Source organism: Plectropomus leopardus, chromosome 16, assembly GCF_008729295.1.
Source record: "Plectropomus leopardus isolate mb chromosome 16, YSFRI_Pleo_2.0, whole genome shotgun sequence".
In the NCBI taxonomy this organism is placed as follows: Eukaryota; Metazoa; Chordata; class Actinopteri; order Perciformes; family Serranidae; genus Plectropomus; species Plectropomus leopardus.
The window spans coordinates 1,970,729-1,994,965 of NC_056478.1; the positions used below are offsets into that span (position 1 = coordinate 1,970,729).

At 38.0% G+C, this 24,237-nt stretch overlaps 2 protein-coding genes across 2 annotated transcripts; one reads left to right on the top strand and one right to left on the bottom strand.

Annotated features, from left to right (window-relative positions):
- The first annotated feature begins 11,533 nt into the window (after window positions 1-11,533).
- On the top strand, window positions 11,534-19,565 carry LOC121955755 (proteasome subunit alpha type-6). Its single transcript, XM_042503829.1, has 7 exons — window positions 11,534-11,699; window positions 13,250-13,344; window positions 13,820-13,901; window positions 15,614-15,769; window positions 15,874-16,052; window positions 16,608-16,702; window positions 19,359-19,565. The coding sequence occupies exons 1-7, from the start codon at window positions 11,624-11,626 to the stop codon at window positions 19,414-19,416; spliced, it is 741 nt and encodes a 246-aa protein (XP_042359763.1). The 5' UTR covers window positions 11,534-11,623; the 3' UTR covers window positions 19,417-19,565.
- Window positions 19,566-21,595: 2,030 nt separating this feature from the next.
- LOC121955348 (NF-kappa-B inhibitor alpha-like) lies at window positions 21,596-23,866 on the bottom strand. Its single transcript, XM_042503259.1, has 6 exons — window positions 23,564-23,866; window positions 22,961-23,066; window positions 22,649-22,856; window positions 22,468-22,556; window positions 22,112-22,372; window positions 21,596-22,021 (listed from the first exon to the last, which is right to left on the bottom strand). Exons 1-6 carry the CDS (start codon window positions 23,794-23,796, stop codon window positions 21,992-21,994), a joined length of 927 nt encoding a protein of 308 aa, XP_042359193.1. The 5' UTR covers window positions 23,797-23,866; the 3' UTR covers window positions 21,596-21,991.
- Between the last annotated feature and the right edge of the window lie 371 nt (window positions 23,867-24,237).

Genomic DNA, 24,237 nt, shown 5'->3' on the forward strand with positions numbered 1-24,237 from the left:
TTTTTTGGGGTCTGCATGCCACAAGCGTGTCTATCAAGCTGCGGTCGTGCTCCAGCGTTGCCCAATATTTAGGAACACAGCAGTGTTATTGTTGGTGTTGGTCTTCCACATGTTGGTTTGATGCATCTCGTCCATCATCATGTATGTGATGGCCCACAGCGACGTCGGTTTGGCCACTGCTGTGAGGTACAGTTGGCGTGGGTGCAGTGCAGCAGGGTGTTTCCTCTCTTCTTAAGCCATCAGGAGATTACTGACTTCACTCTGTTATTACTGAGGCCACCAGGAACGACCGGCCTCCAAAATTACTGAATATGGGTTTTCCAGGTTCTGTATCGGCCTGTACCTGGAAAATCTATTTACAGCAGGAGGATGTTATTTTATTTGGCCGGGAAGAAGTGCCACGTTGATGTAGACACTTTGTCTTCAAGGCCGATGATTAGTTTCAAAATAAGCACTTTGGCCCTTTAAAACCTGAGCAATTTAACTGAATTTCTTTTGGGAACATTGAAAGAGGGCAAGAGAGAAACTGACAAAAAGTGCCCCAAATCTAGCAAAAAAAACAAAAAAGTAAAATAAATTGCAAAAAAATAACCTGAAAATAAGCACACAAAAAAAGAAAAATGAATAAAGTGCTTAAAAAAAGACAAGAAATTTAATTTTTTTTTCTTTCTTTCACGATTTTTTTTTTTTGTTTGTTTGTTTTTTTTCTATTCTTTTTTTTCCCCAACTCATTTTCGGATCATTTTCTCCTCACTTTTTACCATTTTGATGCAGTTTGCACGGCATTTCTTGCCCAGTCATAACAGGGCTTTTTTCTGTGTTTTTGAAAGACATCGAACCAATTTTTCTCAGGTTAAATGCTAGAAAAAAGGCGTCAACAAGAAAACAGATTTTAGTCTAGGTGCTAAAGGGTTAAAGGAGAACTTTGCCAACTCATAACTGGAAACAAGGGGACAGCAAGACAGCATTTAGTCCAAAAAAAAAAGAGAAAAAAAACAGTTTTCTTCTCTCTTTGGGAAAAGAAAACTACGTAAAAAAGTCCCAATATTTAAAATATTTATGCATTTATGGGCATATATCAGAAGTTTATGGGGGAGTTGCATTTTGCTCTTTGCATGCTTTTAGCCTCATCTGTTGGAGTAGCTTTTTTTTTTGGGAGCTTTACAAAGTGAAAGACCAGCTTGAGCCTGAGGGCGAAGAGTAACGTTGCACTCGCTGTCAGTGAGTAAAACCCTGCATGTCTGGTTTACACTCCTCCATCAAGTGATGGGCATTAAGGTGCACAGAATGAAATAGCTCTGCGTGACTCATGACTGAGTGTACAGGATGATACGGTGAGCCGGGTGTGAGGCACGGCTGACAAAGCTCACCAGTAAAACCTGATAGTTAAGGCCTGTCTGAATATGCCTGCTGGTGAGCGCTGAGGGAACGACTCTGCAGCCTAAAAACAAGCGTGAGACTTCGAAAAAGAAGAAGAGGTTTTGGGTTTCCTGCTGCCCTGTGGCACAGCGCAGCCAGACGTGTTTACTTCCTCAGTGGGCTCAGTTACTCAAAAGCACGTGAAGCTAGAGCTGTTTTTGTTGTTTTTCGAGTTTGATCCTTGTGTGTTCAACATGCTCTTTATTTTATCTGCATGAAATCAAGCCCATTTTTAATGTGCATTTCACTTTTCAAGTTGTAGACTTGAAGTTATTCAGTGGGATTTAGTGGTGTGTAGTGATGAGGACTGCAGACTGCAACCAGCCGAATCTTCTCCTGGTTAAAATTCCTTCAGTGTTCATTGTTTAGGAGGTTTTTTTTGTGGAGTACCGATTATCGGGCACTTCCGCTGCAAAACAAACCACTGATGATTAAAACTGGTAAAACTACATCAGTTTTGCATTAAAAATTGGTGTTTTTTGACACTATTTGGCACGTTTGAGATGGGCCATAAGCTGTGCTCTCCTTTTTTCTCTGATAGCTCCATTTCTGGATGTTCAGGAGGTTTTTACTGGTAGCTGAATAATCCACAGAGGTCTCCTCATCTCCAAATAAACAGCACAAGTGATTAAAACCTTCGAAAACACTGAATAAAGCAGTTTCACGTTAAAAATCGACTGTTTCTCCAGTGGCGTTTGGCATGTCAGGGACTTGAGCGGCTGCAAATGTCTGCTCAGCTTCTCTCTCTGATAAATTAAAATCCAGATGTCTGATGACTAAAATTCTTCCGCCGGTTAAAACATAACAACAAAACATGTAGTTAAAAAGATCAAGATCTAACAATTGCATTGTTAAAATGTGGTTTAAAACTGGATAAAAGTCTATTTCTAAAAAAAAGCATATTCACGTTTATAAAACTGTGTATTTGGATGTTAGTTGGCACGTTGGAGACGGGCCTTTAGCTGTATGCTCATCTTCTTTCTCTGTCAATGTCTAGTCATTCGTGGCTTTTTTTGTCTCGTTCTCTCCAAAACGAACAGACCAGCTGATTAAAATCAGTAAAAACTTTGAATGAAGCAGTTTCACATTCAGGCTGTGCATAAGAGCACGTTCTCACGTTTTCTTACTAACAGTAATGCACTAAAAGTCGTACATATCGAATGAGCCAGCAATCTGTGCATAACCTGTGTATTTTGGAAGACTGCGATCACGTAACCATTGCACTGACGGTAAAGAAGGAAATGGTCCTGCCAGGTTAGATTTAGGGTGATAGATGGGTCACAAATGACGGGACTTTCCCCATGAAAACGTTGTTCGTAACAGTGTTAACTCTGAGTGAACTCTTTCATTAATTATATAACATATATCCTTTGATATATATCAAAGGATGTGATATGAACTAGTCCATTTAGCATGAAATGTCCCATAAAAATTGCAAAAAACAACTAAAAAGGACCTGACAATTATGGGAAAAAGGGAAAAATGTGCAGAAAACTACATCTATAATGCTCATGATTACATTTTTAAAATCATGTATAAATATACATACATATATATATTTATATATATTTATTTTTGTAACTTTTGACTAATGTCTAATGACTAATGGCTTATTTTTGGGCCAAGTTGCTCGTTCCCTTATTTCCATGTTTTTGAAAGAAATCAAGCCAATGTGCTCACATTTTTGCCAAAATATCCCCCTAAATCCCACACAGTGAAGCTGAAATCTATCCAGCAGAAAAGCTTTATGGCTGCATTCAGGAACAAGAGGAAGTATTTGGAAAAAGCTGCTGATTTCACTGATCACCATCATGCTGGTTTCTTTGCATATTTATATTTCTACATCATGTCTTACAGGCAGCGTGCAGACAAAGTCACATCTAATCTGCATTAAAAGCACCTGTCTGTGTCTATGATCTGTGTTCTGCGTGTTCGGGGGAGATCATGCAGGTTATTTAAGGTTTTCTCCTCATGAGTCATTTACAATAGGATATGTGGGTTAAAACCACAGATGTCCCCCCTTCCATGCTGGCTCTGCTGTCAGCACACACACCTGTTCTCATGTGGTTCGCCCTGTGAGGCCGGCCGATGAGCTCTCAGCCAGCTCTTACTCACAGCTCATACTGTCAGCTCTCAGACTCACACTTTTACTGGAAACACGAGAGAGATAACGGTAAAAAGGACCAAACAGGGACCAAGAGGTCACCACCTTTAGCAACCTCTAGTGATTTCCGAACTCCCCTGAATTGGTTTATTATAATGCATATTTATCTATATCTATATCTATATCTATATCTATATATCTATAAATATACATATATATATATATATATATATATATAGAGAGAGAGAGAGAGAGAGAGAGAGAGAGATAATTAAAAATAAAATATATTGGTCATTGCCACTGTCTCATAAACTTTACCGTAAAGTTTTAAAATCTTCCGGACGAACTGAAAAAAACACCCAAGTGTGCATGTGATAAAGTGAACAACTTTCTGCACGACTCACAAAGCAGAGAGAGCACATGTCGGAGCGGATGGTGTAACTGCACAATCATCGTGACTTTTGCTGACGGTGGTCTGCGTACATTCAGTCTTTGCCTTTGGTTAAAGCAACCTGCAAAAATTTTCATTTTTCCAGCTGAGACTCGAGTAAATCCGGCGAAGCGGTGTGTGTTTTTCAGCTGAATGTGTGAACTTTGTAATGCATCAACCACATTACATACACACTTCTATAGTTACGTCACAGTGTGGAAGAATCACAAGATTGGTCCAGTCACGAGGCCCCAAAAAAACAATGATCCAGTATTTCAACTTAAAGGGACACTCTGAAATTTAACCCATGAAGGTCACTTTATTTGTCACAAGGAGTAAAACTTACTCTGGACTTATGTAGCTCTGAACACTGTAATACTTAAACAACAGAACATACAACTTTTACAAAACTGGATGTGTGGCTTTGAAATAAGTGGGCTTTTAACCCTTTGAAACTTGAGCAAATCAGCTTGGCCGGTTCCAAAAATGTGGACAGAAGGCACAAGCCAGTCAACAAGAAATGATCCCGAAAAAATCAAGAGAAATTAGTAAAAAAGTTGCAGTCAAATTACCTAAAAAATAACAAAAAAGGAACTTTTTTTTAACCTGAAAATATTCTGTAACATAGATTAAATACATAATTATAGTAAGCATAAATATAGTTTCTGGAAAACATTTTTTGGGGGGGGGGTTTCTCTTTCAATTTTCACCAATTTCTTGTATTTAGTTCACTTATTTTCCCCGTCTTTCTTAAGAGAATCCAATATTTGCTCAGGTTTTAAAGGTTTAAATGCTTCTGAGCTGCATTATGGGAAATGTAGGATCCAGTGTTTTTGTAGCTTGATGCCGTCCAGGAACTAAAGGTTTTGATATCTCTTGGCCTCGATTTTCTTTTTTAAATCTCTCTCCATCACAAATCCCTGAACTTTATGTAAAGGCAGCGCTTAATAGCTGAAATACCCTTGAAACTATTAAATCTGCACTCGTAAATCTGCAGTTTTACCCTTGATTCAGCTCTTATTATTTATGCCAGTATTGACACCTTGGTAACAGGATCTGTGTTTTGATAAATTATCTGGATAATGACGTGATCCACACACCTTTACTTTTACAGCGCGTGTCAATCACGTGTTAATTATGTTAATTTGTCCTTCGTTGACCTCAGGACTCAATCTACAAATTATTTGGGCAGGGCCGAGACATTCTAGGTCAAGTCAAGCAAGGACATTTATTTTTAACTTTTTATGAGGGAACACTTGATATTTAATACTTGTCGTTTTTTTGACTGGTTGTTCGAGCTTACAGGAAATAGAAGATTCAGGTGACCTTTCAAATTGCAGGGCAGATTTGTTTCCTACGATCGCGGATACAATCATACTGTGAGCCACATCTCCTCCAGATGTGCTCTGACTGCGTGCTGCAGATCTCACAATGCACGTGTTTACACCTTTAACCTTCCTTATTCACAGAGGGCATCCACCAAATACAAATTACATGTGAACTTTGAAACCTGAGCAATGTGGCTTCATTTCTCTCAAAAACATGGAAAGAAGACAATGAGCTACGTAATAAGAAATTACCCAAAACTAAAAAATAAAAATAGTTAGAAAATAATTTTTAAGAAAACCGATAGCAAAAAAACAAACAAAAAAAAACAAGAAAATTACCCCAAAAGAAGTGCCGAAAAAATGCATTTATTTCAAATTTTTTTTTTTTTTAGATTTTAAAATATTAAATATATAAAGAGAGAGTCTGTTAGGGAGGTGTGTGTGACACTTCCTGTGGAGATGAGGAGGTGTTTTGTAGGTCAGATTTGATAAAGAAAGGTAAAAAAATAAACTAGAAATAACCACAAAAAGTGTATAAAATTGGAAAAATATATAGAGAATTAATATAATTATAAATTTGTGCAAAATAAATGTTAATATATAATCATAAGAATCTAGCTTCTTAGTGTTTTTATTTTTATTTTCCCCCTTTAAAAAAAAGATTCAGGTCTATTTCTGTTTCTATTTCAATTTGTTGGGACTTTTTTTCTTTTCATTTTCTTTCTTTCTCTGATATGAAATTCATCTTCAGTGTGATTTATAAAAATCCACGGTTACATTTACAGTCTTCGTCTGCTGCGGGGGATTGAACTTGCAGCAGTTACACAAGAGTTGAGTTTGTTTTGTGTTAGAAGTGAAGTCCAGCGGGTTTCTCCGCTCTCAGTAACACGTCCAACATTCAGCTGGAAGATGATCACAGCAGCTCTGAAGGGAATTTAGTCATAAAACCAAAGATATTGCCTAAACAGTACATGAGCGGAGGAATACAGCCCCCGAACTAAATTTCCTGGCAAGTAGTTCAGTAAATAAAAAGAGTATTATAGTCGGCCTGACCTAGCTGGCGTCGAGCTGGCTCTCATCGAGGTCACAGAGTTTTCAGTTTGTGTGTTAATGTTGTTGTTCAAACAAGTGATGTGCAGAAAGTCAAACACCAATAATTCAGCACATTTAGATCAGGAGGTCAAGAGGTTTTATTTATAACATAAAGCAGGTGTGATTTCATTTTAAGAGGCCGTCATCTGCCGAGTCATGATGATCTGACTTTTCCTTCTAAAAACTACTCATGATGCTCGTCTGTGTAAAGTATCGGTTTAATTTAAAACCTTTGTGTCACTACAACACCCAAAAAGTGTTTTTTAATACCTTAATCCCTTAACACCTGGATGAACATTCATTTTCAGAGCTGGGTTCAGATGCCTTTCTCATACATTTTAACCTTTAAAAACCTGAGAAAAGACATTTGATTTCTTTCAAATAAAAATAAAATAAAAATGTACAGAAAACTATATTAATAATTAATAGAATTATACATTTAAATTATTTTTCAAAAATAAAACTATAAAAATAAAAAATGCAGTTTGTAGGTAATTTTCTAGCAATTTTTCACAAATTTGTTTTTGAAATTTTTTAGGATCATGTCCTGTTGTTGCTGACTTCCTGCTCCCAGTGTTTTTGAATGGAATAAAGTCAGTTTAATAATAATAAAAATAATAATTTAATAATAATATTTATAATTATATGCTTAAAATGATGTTAATGTTATATTAATTTTTAAAAGTGCATGTTTTCAGGATCATTTCCTGTTGTTGCTCATTGCCTTCTCCTGTTTTTGAATGGAATTAGGCCAATTTTAAAAGTTTAAAAGTGTTTCACAATTTTTTTAAAAATTTTTTAGTATCATTTCCTGTCAAGCTGCTCATCACCTGTTTCTAGTGCTTTTGAAAGGAATGATGTTAATGGGCTCTGGTTTAAAAGTGTTTAGGGACTTCCTGAAGCATGCAGTGCAGCCCCACTAATTACAACAGGCCTTGAGGCAATTTGGGCGTTTGCAACATGACAAACCACAACATAATTTACAAGGAACAATATGCAAATTCCAAAGAAACCGTGCGAAAGGAAGCCAGCACACTGAATTGTTATCGCACACGCGCTCTGCAACATATCACTTTTGCATCACGCTGCGTTTTACTTCTCCTCAGATAAGCTCTTCCTAGAAGCTGCTCTGCTTTTACATTTTTAGAAATATTGTACTGCATGAATCGTCTCAGATAAATTTGTCCGCTTTTTATTTTCATGCTTTTTTTTAGAGTAAAAAGTGTACGTAGTGGTTCAGAGAAATGCATTGAGGAAATTTCAAACACTCATTTAACCCTTTGAAACCTGGAACGACATTTGACTTTTCTTGTGCTGACGCCTTTCACAAGTAACCTTTAAACCTTTGAATTTTGAGCAAATTGGTGTGATTTCTTTCAAAAATACTGAGAAAAAGGCAATGAGCATCATGGAAAAACATGTCCTGCAAATTGCAAAAAAAAAAGGTAAACAAAATGACTTGAAAATTTCCTTTAAAAAAGACAGAGAGAATCATCAGAAAATTGTCAAATAACTGGAATATTATATTTAAAAAATCTAAATTTATTATAATATATATAATTAGGTAAGAGAATGTATATATATATATATATATATATATATATATATATATATAACATTTATTTATATTTTATTTTAAAATATTTTCTCTCTTTATTTATTTAAAGAATATATTTTTATTATTTTTATTTTAAAATTTAACAAAATATATGAAAAAATATATATTTTTTGGGTTACCTTTCAATTTGGTTACAAAAAAATACCCTATTTAAAACCTTTTTAAAAGAATTTTCTTGTACTTTTTAAAAAATAGTTTCTTGCTTATTTGTGGGTCATTTCTTCTTTCATTTCTCACTGCCTTATTCCCATGTTTTTTTTGTTTGTTTGTTTGTTTTGTTTTTTAGGAAAACAAGCCATTTTTTAGCATTTCAAAGGGTTAAAGCATCTGTGGTCATTGGAAGAAAAATGTTGTATACAAAATGAGTCAAAGGTTTATGGTTCATTTCAAGTTTGGAGGGTTTTCAGAGAAAGGCCTCATCATATCATGTTTCCCTTCTTGCCTAACATCTAAACTTCTGTGCTTGGAAAACATGAGCCGGTCTGCGGCTCTGCAATGTGAAAACGTTTTTTCTTTTTCTTCGATGGTGGAGATCCCCCCGCACCCCAGAGTTCAGCCCCACGCCTCGACGCTAAGAGCCGGGGGTGGGGGTCTTTCTGGTTTCAGATGTGAACATACAGTGGTGTGCAGATGTGGTATAAATGAGTGGAGTAAAAACAGAAGCAGGAGGAGAGATGGAGGTGAGGAGGAGGACAGGAAGGGGGGAGGACAGAGAGAGGTATCAGGACGGAGAGCGTCTGTGGGGGTCTGCTGTCGAGGCTGTGAAATATCAGAGCGAGGGAGGTGCTGATGCAACAAAGTAGAAAAACACTTTTTTGCCTTTTATTCATATATTTAAAATGAGAGCGTAAAAAGTTATAAGAACATTGCCTGATAATAGGCATAAAGAGTAAAGTAAAAATCAAGATATTTGTAAGAGAATTATATATATTGTTTTCTGAAACTTTTTTCTCTCTTTTTTTAATTCTTTTTTTTTTTTTTTTTTTTTTTTACTCATCGCACATTTTGTATTCAGGAACAGTTAAACATTTGAAAATCCAACAGTAATTTCTGCTTTTACAGTTTATGTCCATGATAAATGGTGTACTTTGGGTGATTTTTTCTTAAGAAAACATGCCTTCCAAAACAAAAGGCAAAAAAAAGTCATTTTTTAAAGAATAAAGTATTCACCAAAATGTCCAAAAAAAAAGGTTTTTAATAAGATAAAAAATAAAAACAATAACAGAAAAAACTGTCATTGAAAATTTCCCCCTTTGGGTGCAACAAACAGGCTAGAAATGTCCCAACATGTCATTTAAAATAAAAAAAAGATCCCAACAAACAGGCTGGAAATGTCTCGCTGTGAGTAACAGTCGGAGTCTGTCAGCGGCAAAAACAGACACTTCTTGTGGACACTTGTTTTTTGGCTGTCGGCTGTTGGTCTCTTTCACAATACTGGACTAATTACCAACAGGGATTTATTAATTTAAGTGAAGCACATTTTGTAATATTGTTAGTTGGAAATTCGTTTTGATCCTCCTGCAGCGGTGTTTAGTCACAGTGACTCTTCATTGTTGTGCAGGAGTGGGCAAACGTTTTGCAATACTGGATTTTGCATTAATATTAGCTGATTACTCTTTGTTGTTAAAATACCTCATTGCATCAGCCGTGTGTGATTGTGACATATTTCCAAAATGTGGTTCAGTGGTTTGACACAAATATTCCCGTGTATGTCATGTATCAGCATGTCACCAGTTACAGTTTTTAAAACAGGACAATGAATCAAAGACGGGAATTTTTGCCTCAGAGGAAAATAAAAACCTGTTGGCATCGAGAAACATAGATTCAGATTTGACCTCTTATCTCCAGTCGTGTTACCGCAGCATGAGTCATTATCTAAATGTGTCAGTAACTTATAAAGAGGAAGCAAACATCCTCTATTCAGCTGAACCTGCTACCTGCGGACGGGGGGGAAATTCCCGCCAACATTTTTTTTTTCTTTTCAGGAACAAGGAAATGGGAATTCTTATCAAGTGATTTTTCTGTGGTATATTTCACGAATTGAAAAAAAAAATCCTGCTCATGTTCCTGTTAAAGATTGAGGTGTTATTTCGCTCGGCTTGTCATTTGAGAGCGGAAAGTAAAGAGTTGCACTTTTAGCACCTCCGTGCAGGTTAAACAGAAATTATGTCGGCGTCTGTTGCAGGCAAAAGGAAGCTGCTGCACAAAGTAATTTAACAGCTAATGTGTCATTAACCCTTTGAAGCCTGAGTCGACATCGGGCTTTCTTGTGCTGCATTCAGACGCTTTTCACAAGTATTTCAACCTTTAAAACCGGAACAAATGTTTAATTCTCTGCAGGAATATGGGGGGAAGGTCTGTGAACAAATTGCAAGGACCTGGTAAAAGGTACAAAAAAATGAAATAATTTTTTTTTTGAAAATAAAAAAATTATTTAAAAAAAATAATTGCATATAAAAAAATGTTTTTCTAAGGAGAAAGAGGAACAAATATTAGAAAATTATCAAAAAAATGTCCAGAAGCTATATTTATGATTATAATTATCGTGTATTAAAAATGTTACATAATATGTCTTTTTTTCAGGTCATTTCCTTGTTCTGATTTTTTCTGTCCATGTCTATTTATATTTCCTTCTCAAGAGGCATGAAGTGGAAATACTTAAGAAACAGACAGACAGACAGACGGATAGATAGATAATATACTAAAATAAAAATACTAAATACAAGAACCTCAGAACTGTAACCAAGACATAAGAAAAATGTACTTTTCCAAAAACCTGCTTTAATGTTCAATTCAAAATGTGCTTTTCAAAATCAACCTTGAAAAAATATTATATATTAATATGATTTTCTACTTTGATTGAGTTAACATCTTTTAGCCAACATCAGTCCTTATCATAAATATCAAATATTCATTAATTTTCAGAATAAAACCCTTTAAATGCCAGGTTTTTGTCATGATGCCAGTTTTAGATGGGAGGAAAAAACACACAAAAAAGAATTATTTTCAATATAATACATGCTAAGTAGATTTTGTTTTTGTTTTGTTTTGTTTAATAATGTGGGTGTGGGATATGTCAATGATTAGCAGCAACATCACCATATGCAAAATATGGTTAAAAAATGATATAATCAGGTGGAAAATAGTCAAAATGAGTCAAAAGCCCAGAATAACACACAGAAATAATACAAGTCATGTTTTTCTGCTTTGATGGCTGTGGGATCAAAAATGTCAGTTTGAATGGGTTTCAATGGAGCATTTTTTGACCTGAACAGTCTGAATGTAACTATTTAGTTTCCACAGTGTATTTTAGACTTATTGTAGGAGCTGAGCTGCAAATTCACTGATTACACTCAAATACACAATCTGGACTACATTTAGGACACATGCATCAACACACACACACAATTATCAAAAAATGAAGAATGAAAAACGCGTAAAATGCGCCAAACAGTCCCTGAGGATTAAAAAAAAATGTCGCATCACCATGGAAACGAAGCGGGCCCCTAACACCGGATGTACTTCTGATGCCGCCAGTTCAACTTCCGAGTGAAAATTTTGTGCATGAAGTAAAGTCTGCCGGCTGCAGATTCATTTTGGACGAACTTTTGGGCCAAAAATAACGCAGTAAAATGTCCCGAGGCTCCAGCGCAGGCTTTGATCGACACATCACCATCTTCTCCCCCGAGGGAAGGCTCTACCAAGTCGGTCAGTATCGGATCTGTTCGGCTAAAACCGGCTCACAGCAGGCTAGCATGCATGCTAGCTAGCTAAATGCTCTGTCATGGTTCGTTTAGCTTCGCTTTTAGCTGAAAAATAACACCCCGCCAAAGCGAAAGTAGTAAAATATAAAACCATTAAAGTCTTATTTGTGGTTTGAAAGTTGTTATTTTATATCTATTTTGCTTCTGTTTAACACAAAGCGCGAGACACAAAAGCTAGCCGGCTAGCATGCTAGTTAGCATGTTTAGCTTTGCAGCAAAGTGAGCTGATTCATGCTCAAAGTGTCAACTTGTCTTTGAGTCAAATGTGACGCCTTTTAAATACAGTTTAATTTTTGTTTTTATTAAAACAGAGTTTATCAGGCTTTGTTACAGGTATTTTCCTGTATTATTTGTCCTCTTCACTAAGCGTAGGATGGATTTAAAGGGATAATACACTCAAAACAAAAACACAAATGTTTCTACAGTGTGCAGTTTAGTTAGGGACTGTTCTGTATTTATCAGAGGAGGGGGTGGTTGGGGTATGACTTTATTTTTGTTTTTTAACATCAATTTTTTGTGCGTTGTTTGGATGCTTTTAACAAGCATTTAAACCTCTGAAACCTCAGAAAGTTGGTTTAATACCTTATGAGTGAAAGGCAGTGTGCAACAAATGTACTGCATATTGCAAAAAAATGTGTTAAAGCTGACAAGAAAAGGCCCTGTTCTACCTTTCCTTATTGATGCTTTTTTTCAGGCAGTTTTCATGTAACTTGTAGCTGATTTCTTGCAACTTTTTTGGTAATTTCTTGTGAAGTTACTCGTAACCCTCCTCCAATGCTTTTTAAAGATATTAAACCAATTTGGTTAATTATTTTTACCAACCCCAAGGTTAAAAATATTTCTCGTTGAGCCTCCCTGAGTGACCCTCCCTTCACCAAAAAAGTATTACATTTTTAAAACGGACCCTCTGGTTTACTCTTGTAGTGCTTGCTGATTTGTTTGTGCAGACTCTTCATTTTTGGCCAAATCTTAAGTGAGACATAGATCAGAGTGATTTTGATGAAATATCAGTATAAAAGCTCCTGTTTGATTATGTTTGTGTTCCTGACAGAAGTGTTTGATGCACGTTATTTGTCCAAGATCCATCAGAAACAGAAAAATCCAAAGATAATTTCTCTTTTTACTGTCTCTGGCTGTTATAAATGGTGTAATTTAGGCAATTTTTAAAAATTGTCACTTTGTGTTAAAAACGACAAACAAAACGCAGCTATATGTATTTGTTTGCCCCTCCCCTTAACCAAGTGGCCTGAGGAAAATGCGTTACCCTCCCTCCACCATTAATTAGCTGTTAGATTTGAACATCTGAACTTTGACGTTTGAACGTTAAGTCAAAGATGATTAAATCTTGGAGTGGGAAAAAAAAAAAACTCGATTTCTCACTCTTGTTGTGTTTGGATGTTGTGCTTGTTTTTGTTCTCTTCCCTATCATTCAGTGCTATTGTCAAATAAAAATGTCCACTTTTGAAGACGCCCTCTTGTCTTGTTTTTTTGCAGAATATGCTTTCAAGGCCATAAACCAAGGTGGACTCACATCAGTAGCAGTCAGGGGGAAGGACTGCGCAGTTGTTGTAACACAGAAAAAAGTACCGGTGAGTTTTTTTGGGGTTTTTTCCCCCCTTTTTTTCTAAGTTACTTTCAATATAAACTTTTAGCAGCAAAAATTATTCAAAGAAATATTTACAGATGCATGTCAAACTTTCAGAGCACACTGTTTTGCCTTAAACTGTTCACTTGGTTGAACCAGCAGTCAGGATTGTTTCTTTCAGTTTGTAGTGTATTTTATATTATTTGCTCTGAAAAAAGCAAGAATTTAAATAAGTGAATGTTTATAAAAAATACTTCCATTTATTAAATTGCTTTGTATTGGCAGGAGACATAATTGCATTTAAACTTTCATAATTATTTTACGTGCCTCCTGTCTCATGATATTTTTATGCATTTTAGTGTTTTCACGTTTGATCACACAAATGCCCGCAGCACTTTTGAAACAAAGTACTTCTTTTGAATGAAGTAATGACATTAATCACAATAATTTTCTATGAAATGCTTTCTTTTTTGAAACAGGACAAGCTTCTTGATGCCTCCACAGTGACCCACCTTTTCAGAATAACAGATAATATTGGATGCGTAATGTCTGGGATGACAGGTAAGACAACGATTAATCACAGTGCGGCGTACAGTCAGTGCCATCTGAGATTAATCATGAGGATGTATTGTTTTCAGATATTTGAAAACAGGGAGATTATCTTTGTTTGTGGTGAATATAAAGAACATCATTTGCAAAAACTGGGTTGAAAATAAGATTTTCGAGGTAAAAAAAAAACACATTTTAGCACAAACACTCTGCAGATAATCTGTTTTATTTTGTTTTGTTCTTTTGTTTGTTTCTACGTGGTGTTCATATTTACCAGCATCGTGTGCATCTTCTGTCATTTTTCTCTTCATCTTTTCCTCTTCATTTTATGTTCCTTGAAGCATTTTAGAGTGGATTGCAAAAGTGCTGTGGTCAGCATTTTCTTGCAGCAGTAACTGAAGTAGGTTTTTAGCTCATGGAAACAAAAAATAATCAGTGTGAAAACTTGTTAGAAGCCAAATACCCTTTTTAAAAAAAGGCCCAGCAGTATTTCAGCTAAAATTGAAAGTGGCGAGTCTTGACGGATCATTTGACGTCTCCGTTCTCCTTCGTTGCAGCACTTACTGTCACTGACGGTTCCTCTTTCCAAACAACCGCTGTTTGTGTCATGAAAACAAAAAACTCTGTGGATTTCACTTCAAACATGATGTGACACTTAAATGGAAACTTTGAACTAAAGGTGTTGACTCAGTCAGAAAGTTTGATGATTTCAGACTTAAACATAAACAACAAAAACTTGCAACTCAACTTTGACTTTGAGGGGTTGAAGTTTTTCAGTCTGGAGTCTGTTTCCATGTTTCTGTGTTCAAGAGCGTGAGAGCGCTGCATCCTGCAGCAGCAAAACAGGCTGCAGTGTCATGTTTTATGTGCACCGTCAATATATGTTCTCTAAAAGTGCCTCACTTTGCCACTGAGAGCCTCAGATGTTACTCAGGTGTCAGACAATATTCTGGAAAGGATCCCTGCAGAGGTAAACCTTTCTGTAAAGAGTGAGAGTATTGCTTGTTTCAGCAGTCGATTATGGTGACATTTAGTACATGCGGGCAGATTTATATTTCTGAAAAATCAGATTCAGTGCACCGTGATGCACCGTGAATGGTCTCTGTTTCAGGTTTCCGCACACAGCTTTGCTGTCTGCATGAGGAAGTTGGTTTGCCTCCTTTTTACAATTGTAGAACATTGGTACATTTTTCTTTGTAAGTCCATTTTACATGATCTGCCTCCATATTTATGTTCTCTGCTGACTCATAAAACTGTCGGCAGCAGCAAACTTTGGTCACATGGATAATTTCTCTGTCGTTCCTCGAACATGTTTTTACGGAAGTGCTTTTTAAAGTTTCTGCTCCGTCTTCTTGGGTTCAGCTACAGAGTCACCTTAAACTAGACTTTATTATATATGGGTGATTTTCAAAAACAGGATTACAGACTTTTTGACTACTGAACACACGTCTGGCTATTTTCAGATGTCATGAATTTTCTGATTGTTTTCAGTCTTTTTTTTTTTTAATCTTCATGCTCTTTTTGTTCTTTTATGTGAAATTCTTCATGCTGCTGTCTTAAAAGAGATTTGAAATCTCAGTGGGATATAAGTTAAATATAGATGTAATAAAACCAGAAACAGCCCAGAAATCACAATCACCAATCCCACCAGACTCCATTAAAAAAAAGTGGTTATTAACTTGTTCAGGACCTGAAACTCAAAGGTACGAGCTGATGTCTTCCAGCTGACAGCAGGTCCCAAGTCCAGCGAGCTCGCTACGAGGCGGCCAACTGGCAGTACAAGTACGGTTATGAGATCCCGGTGGACATGCTGTGTAAGAGAATCGCTGATATCTCACAAGTCTACACGCAGAACGCTGAGATGCGACCACTGGGCTGCTGTGAGTATATTTCATCATTCACAGTGACAGTGAAGTTGTTTCTTTGGCATCAGACTAAACAGCGAAGCCAGATGCCACCTGACCGTCCGCTCTGATGCCTGCAGGTATGATTGTGATCGGCATCGACGAGGAGCACGGCGCCCAGGTGTACAAATGCGACCCAGCGGGCTATTACTGTGGCTTCAAGGCGACCGCAGCCGGCGTGAAGCAGACAGAAGCCACCAGCTTCCTGGAGAAGAAAGTGAAAAAGAAACTGGACTGGACCTTTGAACAAACTATCGAGGTACAAAAAGAACTGATGTAACGACACGCTGATAGGAACATGAATGTGAAGGTCACAGGTGGTTTCCAGCTGACTGCTGGTTTTATAACCATGATTTTAATGGCAGGTTAATTAGATTAGATAGACTTTACAGTCTGCATGTAGTGCATACAAAAAGGCAATAAAAACACAAGGTAAAACTACAAACTGTCAACTCATACAAGATCTGAGAATGCCAAGGAGAACAAATGAGTTTTTAAAAGAGATTTAAAAACCGGCAATAATAATGATGATAATAATGACAATGCCAAACTAACGCCAGACAAAATTTGAAGTAGAATCAAACAAGAGAGAAACAATTACAACAGAGAAGTAACAACAACAGCCCAAACTAGTAAAGAGTAAATATAACTAAAATAATATCATCAGTAAAGACAGAAATAATGGTAATAGAATAGAACTAAAAACGATGGAGACAGAATAAAAAAATAAATTAAAAGACAAACTAAAATAAATGAATTAAGATGGATATGATGGCAACATCATTGACACAGTCTTGTGTTTTTATTCCTTCAGACGGCGATCTCTTGTCTGTCAACTGTTCTCTCCATTGATTTCAAGCCCTCTGAGCTGGAGGTGGGCGTCGTCACGACACAAGACCCTAAGTTCAGGTAAGATAACAGCAGCGAGTGAAGGAGGTTTGGTAAATATCACTTTTGTTGGAGTTATCACCTGTGAAATAAGAGTTGAAAAAATAGAAAACAAATAGTCTTACTTTTGGTTTTTAAAGTGAAAGCTGTTTCACTTAAATCATTTTTCAGTCCTTCCAGAAATTTAAGATGTTGCAATAATAACAATTAATGCAAAATTCTCTGAACTCCCGCAAGTTCTGTGCAATCCTGCAATTTTATTTGCAGTATTATGTTAACGCAGGCTTGAGCAGCATGCTGTCAAACGTGTTGACTACCAGCAGACTGAGGACACAAGGAAATAATCTCGTGTTAATGTGAAACAGAAGCAGAATTTATGTTTACGTAATAAGTTTTATCATGTAGCTCTGAACTTTGATAGATGGCAAGCCAACAACACACCCAGCCGGCAGGCATTATTTCCTGTTAGGGCGTTACGTTAGTTTTGTGGTGCGTTCATTATAAAACAAAGCATCTAGCAGAGTGACCTTGTGTCCTTGTTTTTGGCTCAGGAGGATTTCTGATTTCAGGACATCAAACTCTGAGTCTGTCCTACTATAAAATTAAAGAAACTCTCCGTCCATCTTTCGTCTCTTATCTTTCTGCATCCATTTTTCTCCTCGATGAGTCGCCCAATCAATCTGAAACAAACTCATGGGCATTGATAATTGCCACGGTTAGAGACTGACCTTTGTCTCACCCCTCGACTCCACCAGCAGCATGTCAAGATCATAACGTCTGCGGCTCTGTTTTGCTCCGTCCTCCATGCAGCTCTATATCCCACCGGGAGTGTCTGTGAAGCATTTCAGAAGTGGAGATTGAGAGATTGTGGTTATTTTATTATTTTCTCTCTACCATGGCACTTTGTTGCTCTGCAGTCTGCCGTCCAGCCAGGAGCAAAGTACATCAAAGAATTTTGGTTGTTTTCCAGTCAAAAAAACATGCTAATTTTGATAATTATACAGATCAGTACAAATAAATCCAGTTAAACATGGAAAAGATAGATTTGTGGCTGCGATTTAGTTAAAAAAATTGACGGAGAAGCAGCAGATGCAATCGATGTAACGTTTTAGTCGACTCGCCGCGTATTCCACGTGGAGCAGAGCGGCAGGCCGCTTCTGTGACGCAGCTGAGATGTTCAGAGGCGCACCCGGTGGAATAACGAGCACTGACTAGAACGTCCTTGATCAGCTCTGGAGGCTGTGCAATGGCCTTAACATGCCGCTGGTGGACCTGGTGGAATTTAGGGGTCATTCAACCACTGTCCGTGCCTGTTTTGTATAAAAGATCTTCATGAATAAGGCTAAATTGCTGCTTCTTCTGCCCGTGGAGTCAGTGAGTGAAAACACGGACTGCCGTTGCTACACACACTGTGGTAGAAGGTGGAATTGGAATTGGTGGAATTTTTGTTTATTTGCATTTTTGTCAGTCTGCACCAACATATGAGTCTGTGGTGCACAGTGTTGTGGGGTTCACATACCCTAAAATCTGCATGTAGTTGCGGTGCACATATCCCGGGTATGGACTAGTGTCACTGTATTTGACGTTCGATAAATAACCACTGATGTGTGTATATATTAAGCCACTGAATATTGGGCCACTTGTTGATGTCATGTGCGCATCACAAACATCATCCAGATCTGAAAGTTGGTCATCATGAGTCAGTCCGTTTGTTTAGGTGGTTCACGTCTTTGCATAGGCTGACAAACTATTGCACTTCACAACACTTCCCGTTGCCATTCTGCGTGCGCGAGCTTACATAAGTCATCATTGTTTACAAACTCTTAACCCTTTGAAACCTGAACAAAGTGATTTTATTTCCCCCTAAAATGTGGGGAAAAGGCATCAAGCAAATTAACAACACATGGCTTAAAAAATAACAAGAAATTTACAAAAAGTTAAAAGGAAATTACCGAAAAATAAGTGAAGAAAAAAAAAAGAAAACTAATGCAAATCAAAAAATGACCCGGTAAAAATCCTGAAAATTAAAAAAAATGTTTACAGTTTTTTAATTATGATTTTAATTTTTTTTAAAAATTATGTTTACTTTTTTTTAATTATAATAATTATACATATAGTTTTATGGGCATGTTTAATTTTCCCTTACTTTTTACAACTGAATTTTAATGGAATTTTCTTTTCACCTTTAACTAATTTCTTGCAATTTGTGTGACCTTTTTTGTGAAGTAGCTCATTGCCGTTTGCTTTGTGTTTTTAAAAGAAATCAAACAAACAAAGGGTTTTAAAGGGTTAAAAGGTCCATAGGGCCAGGCTAAAGTAGTCATCTTACCTAATGACACTGAGGTTATTTTTGGCTCCAAAATTAGAGTAAATGTTTCAACTAATGATTATTATCATAATAATTACTCTGTAAAATGTCATAAAACAGCAAAAATACCTGTTGTAATTCATACAGCATAAGATTTGCTGAAATTGCTTCTGTTGTTTATGGCAAAGAAAAGCATGAAATACTTAATTTGAGAATCTGGAACCGGCTCGTTTTGCTTGGAAAATAACCTAAAATATCTCTAATAATTCTGTCATGGATTCATCATTGAATGTCTGCAGCTCTAATTGAGTAAAAACAGATTTATTGGACATCAGAATCATCGTCCTCCTCCCTGTGTCCTCTCTGCAGGATTCTGACAGAGAGCGAAGTGGACGTCCACCTGGTGTCCCTGGCAGAGCGGGACTGAGCGAGCAGAGACGCGTCACCCGTTGGAATTAGTTAGAGCATGATGGGATTTGCAGTTCCCAGAAGGAGGCTGGTGTTATCTTTGTTTGCTGTACATTTACCCCACTGTTTCATTCAACAATTAAAAAAAAGGTTTTTCGAGTAAAATAACCAGCGTTTTTACACCCGTCTCTTCTTTGTGGTGAAGATTTGTGCATGTTCATACATTTACAGTTTATAGATGTGCATGTAAGATGGGAAAGGAAAGGAGAGACAAGTTACAGAGATGTGCATGTATCTCTGTAACTTCTGTTCGTGTAAACAGAAGCTTCGTGTGTGAGTCGAGTTTAGCAGCATTTATGGAAACATGAGCGTGTGCAGAGCTCTGCCTCTGAGCTTCCTGTTGTGGCTCTGAGTGCACTAAATCACATGACAAGCCGAGCTGCTGCTGCGGCGGCAGAGAGGTGATTTTACTACTCGCTGATGTCGACCTAATTTGACCTCATTTTCTCAGCGTTTTGAGCTTTTTACGCACATGTTGCATGTCAGAAATAGACTGCTTCAGCTCACCGGATACGTCCTACAAATAGTTTCTCTTTGCAGAGGAGAAATTTGTTCCCCTCGATACATATGATGCATCTGCTGTGTGTCGGGGGTGGGGGGTGAGAGTTATGGTCTCAGTCATGTCCAGCCAAGCATTTTCAAAGCTTTGTCATCAACATTTGATCAGAAACCATCAGTCATTCTCAGTGAGACCATTTCCCAGCACTCTGGTGCCCCTAAACTCTCTATTCAGGTTGTAACCAGTTTCGAGGTATACCATGATATGAAAACTGATGGTTATCATACCATCTATGTTCACTTATCTGTAGTGAATCTTACCCTTATTGTAGCTTTTTTTTTTAAAAAAAAAAGGCTTTTTGCAAATGCATATATTTTTTTAAAAAGTGGTTGCAATTGCATTATATTATTTATTTTTCGATAATTTTGGCCATGTTCATGCATATGGCACACATTTTAGCAAGGTTGTTGGAATTTCCAGCTCAGTTCCTACAATAAGTCTAAAATATACTGTGGAAAAAAAATATGACATTCATACATTTAAACCTGTTTAAACCAAAACAGAGAAGAGAAAAAATCCAAAAAACTCAAACTTATTTTAAAAAAAATAAGAAAAATCATCAAAACTCTCAAAATTATGGAAAAGACCAAAAAAATAAAAATCTTTTGAAAACCAAAAGAATATTAATAAAAATAAAAAAAAAGGGAAAACAAAAAAAAAAACATAAAATAAATGAATAGAAAAAGACCAGTGTTTAATAGGGGGTAATTAATTTTCTGTGAATTGACTTCTTTAAATTGGTAATTTAATTAACAAAACATCATATTTTATAAACTCCAGTTTTTTTTTTAAAGCAAAAATCTTAATCTCTAAAGTTATTAAAGCGTTCAGATAAGTGTAGTAAAATCAAAAGTTAAATGAAAATACTCAAAGTATGTCAAATTTATACTTAAGTACAGTAAGTTGAGTAAATGTACTTGGTGGTATTGCACCTGTGTAGTCAGATTTTGACCCTGCAGGATCGTCAGTCTGCAGAATCGCGTAGTGTGACTAAAATCTCAGACTGTCTTCAGATGACAGAGGGTGTCAGACTTTGGTCTTTTAAGTCTTGTTGTGTTGGTAACAGCTTCGTCCTTGGAAAACCCCGACAGGTTAATGTTTACAGCCGTGACGACAATTACAGGCTTTACTCTGCTATTAAACCTCATCAGGAACTTTCGGGCTCCAGGTTTTCTTCATACTGGGAATTGGAGCAGAAAAACTCCCCGAGCAGCTGACAGGGAAATCTCGTACTTCCCAGACTCCTCCAGAGTTTCCTGCTCACTGTGACACAGCAGGCGGTCTAATCTGTCTCTGACTCCTTTCCCATCTTACTAAAAAACATATTTCCTCCTGAGAAAACTTCCTCGGTATTTCTGCTTCCAGAGCAGGGTGGAATATTTTAAGTACATTTTGTTCCCCTCATGCCGCCCGGGGACTTTCAACGCGGTGACTCAGAGACCTGGTGACCTCGCCCCAACGAGGAAATCCCAGACTGTTCCAAGTGTGATCATTTTGGTCTCTTTCACAAGTCTGGCCGATGACTCGTCACTCGCTGGTTTTTACGATGTGGAAAAGAAACTGGCAGCACTCACAGAACTTTATATTCATAAACTTCTTTTTATTCTCAACATTTTGTTAATAGTGTTTAAATTCACACAGTTTATGTACAGGTACAAAAATAATATCTCTGTATTTACAATATCTTACACGTCTCTGTCTCGTATATACACATTCATATCTATATTTGTACAGTATATAGAAGGACTATATATGTGGAGGTCGTGGTCTTGCTGTTCTGTGGTACGTTGGTGCAGATCTCTCTGTGATCTGGACCAGGTTCAACCAGACCGTACGCCGTCTTCATGTTTTTTCGATCCCGGGGGCCAGCACCTGTGGACCTGGACCTGATGTGTCCCTGGTTTTCGGGGTTGGGGGGCCGTGGCTGAGCGGCCCAGTAGCAGCTTTCTTTCACCGGCGGACGGGATGCTTCTGTTTACTTCCCGAACTTTATGTCATCGTACAGCTGCAGGACGGAAAATAAAACACGTTAGGAAGCCGAACTTTAAAGGTTATTTCGGATATTCAAGTGATATTGACTGATTCCGAAACTTACTTCGTCTCCCGATGAGTCCAGATCCTCCATATCGCTCTCGTCTGATTCGCTGTCGGGCAGCTCTCTCAGCTCCTGCGCCGTTCTGTCGTACAGCTGGCAGCGGATCTCTTCGTTGTGGCGCCCGTAGGTGAGGTGGTACGGCGTGAAGCCGCCGTAGTTCAAGCAGTTCACGTCTGCACCGAGTTCAAGGAGGCGACGCACCAATGTTGGGTTCTGGAGGTCGACGGCGAGGTGGAGCGACGTCCGTCCACTGCATTGCTCCTGTGGGCAACAAAATGACCTCGATTAGGTTCCTGTAAACTTTTCAAAAGAGATTTTTGTGAAATTTGGTGGAGTTTTGAGGTAACGACACATACCTGTGCGTTGATGTCTGCACCGAGCCGAATGAGGCTTTCAACCAACGAAATGTAGCCGTTAATGGACGCCAAGTGGAGACAGTTGTGTCCTGCAAGGAAGGAAAGTTGAGTTAAATTCAAGAACTTAAGTGAAATTTCAAGTAAAGTTTGATGTTTTGGGGTGTTTCTTTAAAGAACTCACCACTGTAGTTGGGGAAGGACACCATGGAGGTGATGTGCTGCTGGCAGATCTGCGTGATGACGCCGAAGCAGGCGAGAGAGCCTCGTTTGCAGGCAATGTGGAGCGCCGTGTTCCCGCTGTCGTCAGCCAGACGTGGGTCACTGCCGGCCTTCAGGAGCCGCTCCACTAACTGCGGCTGCTCTGTGATTACTGCGAGGTGGAGGGCGGTCTGCGGAGGACACGGGAGATATGATTAATATTTTGATATTAAAGGCAAAAATGTGTGAGATTAAAAAGTTTGTATCAGCTGAAGTTTTTGGATTTGGTGGTTACCTGTCTCTGGTGGTTCTGCACGTTGAGGAAGGGGTGATTGTGAGACAGTTTGATCATCTGGAGGGCATGTTCTGTGGCTTCATGAATGATGGCCAAGTGCAGAAGCCTGTGTGGAGAAAAAAAAGAGAAAGAGGTTAGTTAAAATAGTGCTTTTAAAAAAACTTACGCATGGAGGAAGTGGTTCCAGCCAAATAAGAGAGAACAAAGACTGAGCAGTGGAGCGTTTCGCAAGAATGGAGTTTTGTCGGGTTATTTCCACCAGTTGTGGCTTGACACATCTGATGCTTTATCAGTTCCTGGCATCGGGCCAGGGACTTTCCTGAACGCGCACAGCGGACTTTAGCACCGCCCAGACTGCGCTCTCAGCCAAAGTACACACACACACACACACTGAGTGCGCGCTTTGCACGCACACACTTTAAAGGCCTCTTGTTTTGTGCAACTTTTCGACATTTTTCATGCGTAATTTTGCAGCTTTTTACATCTTTCCAATGCATTTAATTCAAAGTTTACATGCGCAAAGTACGATTTACGCACGATTTCGAAATGTGCAAATGCGCACTTGCATGATTAAAAATTAAATAATTTTAAAAAATAACTTACGTGTCACCGTCCTCCGTCACTGCAGATGTCCAGGGCTCGTATTCCTGTGTGAGCTCCTCACTTCTGTTCAAATTCAGGTCCTCGATCTCGCTCGCCAGCTCGTCCTCCCGCAGGGAGTCCAGGCCACTGTCTAAACGCTCCTCCTGAAACGGCAACAGCTTCCCGTGTTTGGGCTCCATGTTGTCGAAGTTGTAATCCATTTGGTTGTGGTTAGACACTCTGTGCACGTCCATGTTCGCAGTTAGAAGACGCAGGAGTAGCTCCGTGTCTCTCTAAAGGTCAGGGGCAGAGTAATGCAGCAGGAGGGAGGCGCGAGGCTTTATGTGCGCTCGGCGGGCGGAGCCTCGGTGGGGATTTCCAATTGACTTATCTTAGAAAAAGCAAAGGGAAATCACACGGAGCCTGTGCTTTTGTGAAAAAAATCCCCCCCAGACACACTCAGAATGAAAACTTGTAGTTTCCTATTAGACACCTATTTTCACCTGTGATGTAGGTTAGGGGACAGGACAGTATTTGTGTCAATGAATGAGACAGGATGGGCATGAATGAGAGGGAGACAGCCCCTAACCCGCTCTGCAAGAATTCCCTTCTGCAGCGGGGAAATTATTTCTAACCAGAGAAGCAAATGTTCTTTTTTTTTAGATATTTCCATTTCCATTGATTTACTTTTGACC